At 44.4% G+C, this 13675-nt stretch overlaps 1 protein-coding gene across 1 annotated transcript in view; it reads right to left on the bottom strand.

Annotated features, from left to right (window-relative positions):
* The window catches only part of FER1L6 (fer-1 like family member 6), a 124496-nt gene that overhangs the window by 39510 nt on the left and 71311 nt on the right, over positions 1–13675 (bottom strand). The window contains exons 22-26 of the mRNA XM_036829851.1: positions 12726–12875; positions 5802–5912; positions 5377–5538; positions 4063–4243; positions 1277–1494 (exon numbers count right to left, since the gene is read on the bottom strand). Coding sequence (XP_036685746.1) covers positions 1277–1494; positions 4063–4243; positions 5377–5538; positions 5802–5912; positions 12726–12875 — 822 coding nt within the window. The remainder of the gene's footprint in view (positions 1–1276; positions 1495–4062; positions 4244–5376; positions 5539–5801; positions 5913–12725; positions 12876–13675) is intronic.

Genomic DNA, 13675 nt, shown 5'->3' on the forward strand with positions numbered 1-13675 from the left:
TTGGGGAGAAAGCTGTGTCATGCCAAAGTCATCGTGTACTTTTCATCCATTTGCTCTCAGACATCTCTCGGGTACCTACGATGTGCCAGCCACTCTATCAAGTGCAGGGGATACAGAGATATTTTTAAAAATCATCTTTGACCTGGTGAAACCCACAGTTTTATGGTGGCAACAAACAAACTGAAATTTGCAACATAACGTGGCAGGTACAATGCTGGTGGGATGGAGAGAACCCCGTGGGCTGTCAGAGAGTCACGCTGAGCCTGGATGAGATGGGAAGAGCCTGAGAAAATAGCCATTCATCTACCTTACCATGCCTTTTATTTCAGCTTTTACAATATGCTGGGCAGGTCATCTCTTAGGACTTTCTTAAACCTGCTTTCTTCTTTAAGTCAGTTGCTAGATACACCAGGATTTTGCACTTAAAACTATGACTTAGGGGCTTCCCTGGTGGCGCAGTGGTTGAGAATCCGCCTGCCAATGCAGGGGACACGGGTTCGAGTCCTGGTCTGGGAAGATCCCACATGCCGCGGAGCAACTGGGCCCGTGAGCCACAATTACTGAGCCTGCGCGTCTGGAGCCTGTGCTCCGCAACAAGAGAGGCCGCGACAGTGAGAGGCCCGCGCACCGCGATGAAGAGTGGCCCCCGCTCGCCGCAACTGGAGAAAGCCCTCGCACAGAGACGAAGACCCAACACAGCCATAAATAAATAAGTAAAAATTAAAAAAAAAAAAAATTTAAAAGAATCAGAGCCTCTGTCCAAAGTGGCCCTGAATGATTTAAAAAACAAAAAACAAAAAACTATGACTTAAAAGATGACTCATGTCCCCATTTTATGGTCTTGTGTACTTATCCATCTCTCCTCCCAGAATCTCAGCTAACTGAGGATAAGTCTCACTTTTATTTAAACCAGAAGACACATCTTTTTGGTCCCACGTGATGTTGTACAAAGTAGGTTCAAAATATTTGTGGAATAAGCCTCGATGAGGAAACCATTGTTTTTCCAAGCTAATGAATTAAGAGTTTCTGTTCAATTAAATACTGCTGTCACATTTGACTAGCACTTTAATTTCACATACACTGACTTATCTGGTTCTATGACAATGCTGTGAAATGGGTATCGGTGTCCCCATTTTACAGATGAAGAAACTAATGCTCAGAAATGTGAAGTTGCTTGCCATGGTCACACAGCTAGTAGGTGGGAGGATTAGAATCTAAAACCTCCTGAGCAAACTCTAATGTGCCTTGTAAATATGAAGAGGGATGACATTCCGACCTTAGCTTTTCCGTCTTTTGGTGGCTCCTGGGCTGCAGGTTTGTGTTCCGTCTCCAGCATAGGGGATGAGTCAGGGATATCAATGAGGCTGGCTGCCTGAACCTGGGCCAAGTTGGGTACCACTGTGGGAGGCGGCCCAATATCCACAAAGATTTGATCTGTTGGGAGCTCCTGAGCAGAGCTGGGGGTCTCAGAAGGCTCAGTGGAAATTAATGAATCTGAAATAGCCAAAATGAAAGTACATTGGGTCAGGACTTCCCTGGTGGTGCAGTGGTTAAGAATCTGCCTGCCAATGCAGGGGACACAGGTTCGAGCTCTGGTCCGGGAAGATCCCACATGCTGCGGAGCAACTAAGACGGAGCGCCACAACTACTGAAGCCCGCGCACCTACAGCCCGTGCTCTGCAACAAGAGAAGCCACTGCAGTGAGAAGCCCGCTCACCGCAATGAAGAGTAGCCCCCACTCACCGCAGCTAGAGAAAGCCCGCGCGCAGCAATGAAGACCCAACGCAATCAAAAATAAATAAATAACATTTTTTTTTTTTAAAAAGAAAGTACCTTGGGTCAGGCAACTGGGCTACAATACAGGGTAATCATTTCAGGGACCTCATACTGGGAATCAGACAGATCTGGATTCAAATATGACAAGTTCCTAACGTCTCCGAACCTCATTTTCCATATTTATAAAATGAGAGTAAAAATACCCATGTCATTGGGAGATAAAAGAGCTCATGATGTAAGGTGTCTGGGGCATAATAGGTACTCAACAAGTGACTGTACTTATTATTGATCCCTCAGAGTAATTTTAAATAACTGTGGTCATAGGAATCGTGTTTATCAAGGTTTAGGAAACACGTCCTCTGTGTTGATTGCCTTCCCCCAGTGTGTTAACCAGGGGAAACCTTGGAGGCTGCAGAGGTCTGTGAATTCCCCAAGCATTGGCAGAACTCCGGGCACCTGAGTCCATGTGCATGATAGGGAGCAAGGCTATGTCCCTGGACTTTATGAGATTTTTAACTGAACAGCTGGTCTGTGTCACGGGTCCTCTTTTCTCCATTTGTGCTGTAGAATTCAGTACTTAGGAACACTGCCCAATCAAGAGCCTCCATTTCTGCCATGGCCTTCATGCTACTGCTGACTTTTCAATAGTAAATTCAACCCAACAAACACTTAATAGGCACCTACTCTGTCCTGGGCACAGAGATGGAGAGATCAGTGGGACAGAATAGAAAGCTTAGAAATGGACTTGGGGCGTATGCCAATTTGATTTATGAAAAAGATGACAGGACAAATCCATGGGGAAAGTTAGTAGACTCTGGGGGAAAGAAAATGATGTACTCTATGGAGATAAATGTAGCTGGATCCCTACCTTAAACCCTTTAAAGATCTTTACTTCTATTAAAGATCTAAGTGTAAAATATAAAAACATAACACTGACACATGAAAATATAAGATCTTTGTGACCAAGGGGTGAGAGAAGGTTTCTTAAACAAGAGTCTAAAAGAATAAACCATAAAGTTTAAAATTCAGATGGATATGATTACATCAAAATTAAGAATTTCTGCTCAAAGATGAGGACTATAGACAAGATTAGCAGTTATCAGATTAGGGGAAGATATGACCAGTATCACTAGTCTACAGATATTAACATCTAAAATATACAAAAAAGAAAATTAAAGGAAACACATAAAACATGGGCAAAGTGTATGAGCAGGCAAATCACAGTAGGGAAAATCAAGATGGCAACAAGCATATGAAAAAATGTGCAAACTCAGTAGTACTCAGAGAAATCCAAGCTAAAATTAAAATTAGATACTACTTTATATCCATCTGAGTGGCAAATACCAAACACCAAACAAAATGAAACAAAAACTCAGAAAGTTGGATAATAGCAGGTGCTGTTGAGGAGGAGGGAAATGGGACTTTAGAGCAGTAATGGCAGGAATACAGACTGGTGTAGACTGGTATAGACTGGTATAGACTGGTATAGACTGGTGTAGACTGGTGCAGACTGGTGCAAACCAGTACAGCTCTCTGGAGCACCCAAGGGAAGTACTTAATGAAATTACATGTACACATTCCCTGCGAGCCAGTAATCTCTCTCCTGGGTGTATATTCCAAAGAAAATCCCACACAGGATTCGCCCTCAGCAAACACACACAGCATGTTCATCACAACATTTTCTGTGGAAGTGGGGAGTTGGAGGCAGCCCAGTGGTCCAATATGAGGGGAAAACAAAAGCGAAGTGGGGTAGATGCAGCAGGTCATGGTAACAAGGGAAAGTACCCACGGCAACATGCATAGATCTTAAAACATAGCTTTGAGTAGCAGAAAACCAAATGAAGATTATCGTATCATATCACATACCAATATATCAATTAAATAGATTTAAATTTTACAAGCATCAGCAGAGGCGGGGCCCACAGTGGGGAGGAGACTGGGAATAAGGCCTGGGGGGCAGTGGATATAATGAGACAGAAGCCTTGCACAGACGAGTGATGATTGTACAGCATGAAGTGAGAAGCGTAATTGACTCTGCACCTGAAATCCAAAACAGAAGAAATTACAGTAACATCAAACAAAGAAAAATGTCAGGGTATAGGGGCAGGAGGGAGCTTAAGTCACATTCAAAGAAGCCTTCTTAGAGGAGTTGACCCAGATGTCAAGCTTAAAGTCAGAACGAGGCAGCTAAGAAGTAGAGGGGACCGCAGGAAATTCTTCAGAAAGATCCTGCAGGCACCACGGTTTTGTAGCCCACGGCGCTAGAATCTAGAAGGAGCTTCCTACCTTGCACAACTTGGGCTCCATCCACCTGTGAGGTGAGGGCAAGGGGCTCCCTGGATTTACACAAAAACTGTTTCAAGCAGTTGATGGTGTAGGTTCCCACGAGGGTGCTCCTCCCAAAGGCTCTCCAGTCTACCACGCAGATGCTCAGGGGTGGGTGCAGAAGCTCGTTCTCAGGCAGCTCCTGCAGGGAGAGGCCGGGGTGAAGTGGGGCACTGCCTGGGCTGACCTGCCTGGGGGTAGGACCAAAGCAAGCCAGGCACCCATCCTTCCTCTGTCCCTGCCTGTCCTTTCCCTCCAGGTCACCCCTGCAGCTTGCCAGAGTCTGGAGCAATGCCTTCTCAAGCCAGGGAGTCATTACCCAACATAGGAGGGACGGCACTAACAGTTCACCCCAGGTGTAAATCGCAAAAATCACACACTCCCAAATTCTCTATGGCAGTAGTCTTCAATCCTCTTACTTTGTCATTACTGTATTTATCCGAACTTTCATCTCAGATGAACATTAATCCAGAACCAAGATATAAAGCAGATGAGAATTGAGCCATTTAAGATGGAGCTGAGCGTGAGGGGCCAGCACCCCATCCATTTCTTTACCCTGGTGAACCCCGAGGCTCAACAAAGTCTGATGTGGAAGGTTTGCAAACACAGTACGCGTTCTTTAATTCTAGTCTTTCTTGATTCAGAATCTGTGTCCATTGGAGCTGACTGGGTTAGACAAAGCAAACTTTGACTTCACAATTGGTTCCAAATCAGAGCACAAAAAAGTGTTGAAATAAACAAAAGCACAGGTGTCAAACATTGCTTTTGACACGCTATGTACAAATAATTTTTTAAAACTCTAACCATTGTAGTAAGTTCTGTGACAGTATCTTCAGGCCAGTGGTTCCCAAACTCCAGTGTGTATCAGAGTCACCTGCAGGGCTTGTTAAACCAGAGGTGTCTGGGCCCTACCCCCTAGTCCCAACAGTCTCTGGTTCAGTAGTTCTGGGGCAGGGCCTGAGAATCTGCATTTCTAATAAGTTCGCAGGTGATGCTGATAAACTGGGGGCCACACTTTGGGAACCACTGTCAACCTTCTTTGATTTACTATATGATCTACACCCAGAACCTTTAAAAACAAAACAACAACAAAAGTCTGTTTTATCCCATTCTGAAATTCTGGCTTTTTACGGAATTAAACTGTTCTTTCTTGTGAGTAGTGGGGCATCTGAAACTCTGAAACATCTCCCCAAGTCAGGTTCAGGAAGGAGTGGGTCGCATCTATGGAGATGAAGGGAATGAGCGGGTGGGGGAGGGGAGGGGAGAGACCCGCACCACTTCGAAAGCATCTGCCTGGACGCTGAAGTTTGGGTTGTTCTGGTAGCTCTGGATCACACAGGACTTGACTCCATGCCCCCCACACTCGATGAGGACCTGGGGACGATCCACCGAGAGGAGCTGCACCTTCTTCATTTCTCGGACTCCCCAGAAGAGAACCTGAGGAGAGGATGGCAGGGCTGTCACACAAAGGCCCAGGCAGGAGTCAGCAGGTGTGGCTCAGGTGTGGGAAGGTCAGCCGTGCCAGCCTGAGAACCACAGGGTGTTCTTCCAGGAAAGGATGGGGCAGCTCCTTGTGGCTCCGTCCCATCAGCTACGTCTCCTTCCCACCCCTCAAGTCCCCGGACACAGTGCAGGCATGACTGCAATGCACCAGTGCCCTTTAGTCCCAAAGAACAACCCAGTCCTTCCGGGCCCCATACCTCCACTTGGTATTTACTCAGCACTGGCCGGATGCTGGCAGGAACAGGGTAGATCTGGGTGACATCGGGTGGGTCGAGGGGAGGGAGCCCTTGCAGCCCAGACGCGGGGACCTACCACACGGATCAAGCGCTGGTTAGACATTGGGAGAGGTAAGGAAAATGAACGCTGCCACACAATGACCTCATTGGCAAGACTGTCACTGTTTTAACCAAAGGAATGTTTCCAGCTTAAAATGTAAATCAAGATGATGCATTTTATCACAGTGAATAATTTCTTAATTTAAAAATGCATTCGTTCACAAGGGTAATCAACATTTAGTGAGCACTCACAATGTGTCACAAATTAATAGTTTCATAAGCTTTCAGCGAGCTCACAGTATAGAGGAGAGGAAAAAAAGACAGATAGATCCTCATAACTTCATTGTATTTCATTCTTTTCATTTTTTCTTGAAAATTAATTACATAAACACTTATCTGAAGTTTAAAAAGAACAATAAATTAATTTTAAAGCTTCATATTAAAATTTTGGAAAAGCAAGTTTTCAATTCATAATATTTTCTAATATCCTTCATACTTATTCTTTACCCTTTGGGTAATTTAGAAGTAGTCTCCTTAATTGCTGAATTTATGGTGTTGTTGTAGAAGTATTGCGTGATTTACAGAGTGGTCAGAAAAATGTACTCTGTAGGATTTTAAACCTTTGAAGTGTTTTGAATGTTATCTGACAATATTGGAAGCAAAAACTTCTAGTAACACCTTTGCAGATGATTTATTCATTAAAGAATATAAGCAGTATATGTATAGGAATAAACATTTAAAAAAATCTCTGGTATCTAAATGTTTGCAGATATTATAGAAATAGGAAATAAGTAAACCTATAGACATTAAATAATAACTGAAAAATTATGAGTGGTAAAGTAATGGTTGAATGTTCTGAGTATGTAGGATAAATGCAAGTATTTTACAAATGGCTGAAATCTAATTTTTTTCTGTCATTAAAGTATACATATTCAGTCAAAAAAAAAAAATGACAGGGGAATTACAGCCGTAGAATAGAGAAGGGGCTCTGATCAGATTCCAAATCTCTGAGACTTAACTATCCCCCCACTGTGCACTACAAGAAATTGATTTAATCACATAGAGACTAGTCATAATCAGTGAAACAGAAAATGAAGTCTTTTGAAGGCAGACCTCCAGGAAAAGGTGTTATTTCCTGTGCATTTGGAGTTAACAAAACCACAAGAGGACAATTGCTATGCTTTATTGAAATCTCACACAAAGGACTTAGAAAGTCTCCTAAGGAGAGGGCCTTTCTCATTTGTGGGGCACCCCACATTACCTTCAAGACCTGGCTCAACATGTACGTCTTTCAAGAAGCCACCCTGATTTGGTCCCAGCCACTGTGGCCATTCTCCTAATCTTCAGTCCTTGGAACACAGTGTGTCCTCTCTGGAGGTTTAGTGCAGAAATTAGTGGACTGAGCCCGGAAACCAGGCTCTGCTGTGTGACCCTGCATGAGTGCCTTTCCCTCTCTGGGCTTCAGATATTGGGCCAGCTGACCCTTCAAGTCCCTCAGGAGCCAGATGTTCTATTAAACATTGGAGCAGGAGGTTTTCCTCGCTGGGGGAGTTTGCCTGACTTGGCCAAGAGGAAGCCTTTGTTTACTTCATTATTCTCAGACTCTCAAGTAATGCTCCAAAACCAGTGAGTTCTTGATAAATGTTTATTGGCTGACACACATTAGCTCTGTATGCTCGAAAAAGCCTAATTGCTCATCAAAACCTGCAAAGCACAAACATATCACCATTTCTTTTTCACAGACGTATTCTAGCTGGCAATGGCAGATGTGGTTCAGTTAATTATAAGAAAGCCCAGAAAAAGAAGACAGCAGTCACTGCGAATGCCAAGTAGGCTCAAGATAATGAAGCTGCAGAACGAACCAAACCAGATAAAGGAGCGGGAAAAGGTGAGGTGAACACTGCGGGGCGGTGAGGAGGTGAGCGATCCAGGCTGCAAAACATCGCCTCCCTGAGAAAGCCAATTGCTCCTGTGGCTCCAAACGTAAAGCCACAAAAACAGCTGTGATGGTGGCACAGGATGGGATGGTGCCTCTGGACGTGCTTTTAAAAGTACCATGTGTTTTGCTCGTCTTGGGGCCTTTGTCTTCAAAAAATTTACAGATTAAGGGAGACAAGCTATAAACAATTGCCTTTATCAAAGCCTAGGTTTGGGACTTCCCTGGTGGTCCAGTGGCAAAGAATCTGCCTTACAATGCAGGGGACGTTGGTTCGATCCCTGGTCAGGGAAGAAAGATCCCACGTGCCGCGGGGCAACTAAGCCTGCACGCCACAACTACTGAGCTCGTGCACCTCAACTAGAGAAGCGAAAACCCGCACGCCACAACTAGAGAGAAGCCCAGGCACCGCAACGAAGACCCCGCATGCTGCAACTATGGCCCAATGCAGCCAAAAATTAAAATAAATAAATAAATCCAAAAAAAAAAAAAAAGCCTGGATTAAATGGAAAAAGAGGCAAAGTGACATAGGATGGAAGAGGAGAAAACATTTGACTGAGGTGGGGGAGGGGAAGCTGCCTGGAGGAGGCAACTCTTGTCCTGAACTGTGAGGATGATCAGTTTCCTAAACAGGTAAATAGAGTGCAGGGGGTGGAGTCGGCAGAGCAGGGACACATTTCGAAATAGGGTGACAGCATGGCTAAAAGCAGAGGAGCACATTTGTGCGGTGAGGTCTGAGAATTCAGAATAGTCTGCTGTAAAGAGGCCACAGTATGTGCAGAGTAATTGTGCTGCAATGTGAGCCTGAAAAGGCAGCTTGAAGACAAATTAATTTGGGGAGAGCTTAAATGCTAAGCTATGGAAATCTGACATTCTCCTATGGGCTAGATTTTCTTTTCATGAAATATTAAGAGTTACCATGCAAAAAGAAAATATTTGTACTCACAAACATTTGGGAAATGTTGAATTTCAAAAAAGAAAGAAATTTCAAAAGTTTCTTTATAGCTGACTTATCAGAGTCTTTACTTTGGTAATGGGCATTTCAAAGTCCCAAGAGGGACATAATATGAAGAATTTCCCAAACTTTCTTTTTACTGTATTTAGAGGGACTCGTGTTCCAAAGATACAGATTTCGGGAAATGCTCCTGGAGATAAGAAACAGACAGCCATTGGTGATGTCTAAAGAGGAGAGTGGTATGGTGGACTTGTGTTCTGGAAGGAATGCGAAGGATGAAACAAACAAGAAAGAGGAGGAAGCTAGGAGACCAGGAAAGAGGCCAGTGGAACAATCCTGATGCGAACGAGGGTCTATGGGAACAAGGGACAGTCACCTGGCTGGAATGATTGGCTTGCTCGTGGATACAAACCCAGAGTGAAGAATTACAGCTGAGTCTGAATTCTCAAGGCAGAGAGTCTAGGAGAACAGGGGGGCAGTGGGCCAGGACTGGGAAAACAGGGTCAGCTAGCTGGGTAGAGGAGGAAAATGGAGGTAAGGAATTCAGTCTGGGGCACTGAAGAACCCAGGTACTACACACTTCTTCTGAGACAGGGAAGCCTTTCAGTAATGGAGACAGACGGGCTGAAGGTAAACCACCCACAGATGGAAAGTGAGAGCCGCTGGAGACAAATGAAGGTGTTTTCCAGCTCCCGCCTTCCCGGAGTGTAGGAGATCCACATGCTGAGACAGTGGCATTGATGATCAAATTAATTTTTGCACACGTAATCAACTGAGAGGAAGTCCTAATGAAACCCTAATGAATTGTGTCTCTTAGGGTGCTTGCCTCCGACACCCCGCTGTCAGGAAGCAGCAGTATCTCGAACTAGTCTGCCCAGCTCATTGTGGAGGGAGGGAGGGAGGATCAGAGGTGGGACCGTGGAACTGGGAGAAAGCCAGGCCCTCAGAGGGCCTGTTCGGATCAGCTGGTCCAGCCCCTCATTGATGGATTAGAGGACTCCCTTCCGGAAGCTTCATGCAATGAAAAGAGCAGTTGACTGAATCCCATCCAGTTAACCTGGAGCCTCATCTTTCTGACATGTAAAATGAAAGCATTGTACTGAAGCTGGTTTTCCCAAATCAGTCATTCTTCTACCACTTTTACCATCTGTGTTATTATCTAGTAAACATTTTCATTAGATATAATTTCATTTTTAGAAAGGAAACTTCAAGTTGCTACGTAAAACAAGTACCACTGGCCATCAATGGAAAGTAACTTTAAAAAGAAAACCAACGAAAACAAAATAATGTTATTGGAATATGTCATGTGTAGCATTTCTTAAAATTTCTTTTCACTATGTTTGGAGGGGCCGGTGTTCCAAGAAGCAGACTTTGAGAAATGTTCTTGTAGATAACATTGATGTTTCTTTAGAGGCATTGAAGCTGAAGCCTATGCTTTCTTAAAAAGAAAGGTTGCAGGTTAAGAAACGTATTATTCACAGATGGGCATGAAACTTTCTTCTAAAAGTAGTTAGAAGGATCCAAAAAGGCAAAATTCCATTTACAACAATATGGATGGGCCTTGAGGGCATTATGCTAAGTGAGATAAGTCAAAGAGAAAGACAATACTGTATGATCTCAGTTATATGTGGAATCTAAAACAAAGAAAACAAACACAGAAACAGAGAGTAGATTGGTGGCTGCCAGGGGTAGGGAGGTGAGGAAAGTGGGTGAAGGTGGTCAAAGGGTACAAACTTCCAGTTAGAAGATGAATAAATTCTGGGGATCTAATGCATAGCATGGTGACTACAGGTACAATACTGTATTGTACACTTAAAAGTTGCTATGAAAGTAGATCTTAAAAGTTCTCACCACACACACACACACACACACACACACACACACACACACAAAAGGTTAACTATGTGAGGTGATGGATGGATGTGTTCATTAACCTTATTGTGGTAATCATTTTGCAATATATACATATATCAAATTATCATGTTGCCCACCTTAAACTTACACAACGTTATATGTCAATTATATCTCAATAAACCTGAGGAAAAAAAGGTGACACTCCCTCGACATTAATTCACTGTTATTTAATGCTCTACCTGGTTTCAACCTAAGATTTTGACAACCTAAGATTTTTCAACCTAAGATTTTGACTCGTTGACAGCCTAAAATCACCTGGACTCTCAATAAAGGAAAGACTGGACCAGCTGATTTTGAAGATCCTTTTCAGGGCTGACAGTCCATGTTTCTGTGCAACACACATCTATCTGGTGAGAGCTGGTTCTATTAGACTCTCACTTGGTTGATCATCCTGGAATCTTAGAAGCTAAGACTTGTAAGACAAAGATTTCCCTAGTCCATCTCTCCTCCCCTGCTAGACTACAACCATCACAGAGCTGGAGCTGACGCCTGTGATCCTGCTACTCTGTCCCTTTAAGAGCTCATCCAGCTTCAGTTCCCTGAGAGAGGTTGCTCTTTCTCCAAGGCAGCCACTCCAGCCTTAAAAAGTTCTTCCTTAAGTGGAGCAAAAACCAGACGACAGTCAAAGGCTGATTGGGTGCACTTCAGAATTCATCTCTGTAGTCGTATGCAACTCCCAGGCTGCACACCTGGGCAGTTTGGATTTGAGTACAAGTGCGTCTAACCCCGGAGCTAGCTGTTCCCGACCTCTAATGCTCTTCAGCCTCTTCAGCTCCCAGGGGAATCTGTGTACCTGGATTCTAGGCTCCGACCTGCCATATCCAGCAAGCCATTACCGTTCTATCCAGCTCAATTTCTTCACCTGAATAAATAGATGGGACTAGATGTTTTGCTTTAATATTCCATGGTATAATAATATTAATAATAATAAAATAGGTAGCATTTGTTGAGTGTTGATTCCACACCAGGCACTTTAGGCAGGTTAATTATCATCTCCGTTTTGCAGGTCAAACAGAGAGAGATAAAGTAGCTTACCCACGGTCGCACGCCAGTACGTGGTGGGAATGAGATCCATATTCATGGGATCCAACTCCGGCACCTTCCCTCTTACTCATTTGGTACATCTTGAGAATGTTTGTCTTCTAGTTTCTCTACTAGAGATCTTTTAAAATTGGGATTTCTGGAAATTGTGCTTTCCTAGAGAGGGATTGATCTGACCCAAAGGGTAAGTGCCACCTGCCCTCAGTGACTGGGATGGTCAGGGAGAGAAATCTCTCTGATACAGGCCCACCTGGTCATTTCTTTGCAGGTCATCACTCTGTCCCATTTGGTCCTTGACTGGACAGCCAGACTTGAGAGGCTCAGCTTCCCTCCCTAAGTATCCTGCATTTGCTTTCTGAAAAAGTCCTCCTAGACATATGTTCATAAATTCCCCGATGTCTTAGTGGGACAGACTAAGAACTCGATGTCTTTGGGAAACTTTGTGATACAGTGTAAGGAGCAGAAGACTTTAAACGTCTAAGTTCAGCTCTCAGCTCAACCACCGACTAGCAGCAGGACAAGGTAAATCAGTCAATTACATTAATCCTCAGTTTACTATCTGCAAAATGGGAATCATAATCCCTCCCTCAATAGGATTGAGGGAGGTTTCAGAGTGATGAGAGGTATGTGAGGCAGCAAACACAACACAGGGGACATGGGAGTGTCCACAAACGTTTGCTCCCTTCCCCTTTTATATCCTCCTGTAGTCTGTATGGAGCTCAGGGTCTGACGCGTAGGGCTGCTCAAGCATTGCTGGCCAAATCCATATGGACCTTTCATCCTGGGACTCTGACTTGCAGCATAGAGGCTCTGGGAACAACCCGTCAGCTGAGTTCTTAAATGGCATCTCCCAGATCCCCAGAAGGAGCCATGTCCAGACACAGGACAGCAGGGAGGGACCAGGCATAACGTGATGGACATGCACTTCCCATGAGGCTGCTTCTCTGGCCAGGTAGACTAGATAGACGGCTAGTGCAGACATCACTTCTGGCTCACTTACCTGCAGCAGTTCAAATACAGCAAGGAGGTCCCCTCCAGAAAGGTTCCCGCAAAAGATGGGGTGGTAACACAGCCTGGGGGGCTCATAGCCCTGGTCGGCTAGCTTCACAACAGGAGCAGCCACGGTGGCACCCAAATATTCTGGCTTCCCCTAGGGCAGAAAAGAAGTGAATTTTTGTCCCTGGTGGTCATCTACCTGGTTCTGATCTGCGTCAGTGTGATTTTGTAATTAATCTTCACAAGACTGTCAGCCTCAGTGTCTCCCTCCTGCTACTATCTCACTCTCTTCTTCTGCTAAGCCCCTCTCACTTCTTCCCACAGCCTTGGGGAGCAGCAGAATCCATCTGGGCTCTCAGGGAAAACCCTAAGAGGGTCATCTTAGGGGCTTCCTGGCTCAAGGCTATCTTAGGGGTTACCCCTTTCCTCAGTGTATTGAGTTCAGTGGAATAAAGTAAAAATAATCACCCAGGGTACACTTGAAGGGGAAAAGAAGAAATAAGGTGGCACCAAATATTCCAAAAGATCTCCAGAGCAGGGAACCACTGTGGCTGGGAACACAAGTTTGGAGTCCAGGCAAACGTGAGTTGGAGTTCCCAAATCTACTGCTTTGGAGATCTATGGTCTTGGGCCAGTTACTCAACCTTTTTTGAACCTCATGCTTAAAAAGAGCATAGGGCCTTGTTCACAGGGCCATGATGATTAATGTAATGATGTATGTGCTTTCCACAATGACTGGTATACAATAAGTGCTCAATCCATAGTACTGTGATGAAGATGGTGGTGATGATGGTGATGATGGTGATGGTGACTAAGGTCAGCATGTTTAAGTAATAGAGCAATTCTGCCCTATTGTTCTCGGTAGTAAGAGAGGGTATTAGAATAGCTTTGTATGTATGTATAGGAGGTAAGTTTCTCTAAGAACTATTTGATGAGGTCACCTCCTTCCTCTTC

This window comes from Balaenoptera musculus, chromosome 17 (assembly GCF_009873245.2).
Source record: "Balaenoptera musculus isolate JJ_BM4_2016_0621 chromosome 17, mBalMus1.pri.v3, whole genome shotgun sequence".
Classification (NCBI taxonomy): domain Eukaryota; kingdom Metazoa; phylum Chordata; class Mammalia; order Artiodactyla; family Balaenopteridae; genus Balaenoptera; species Balaenoptera musculus.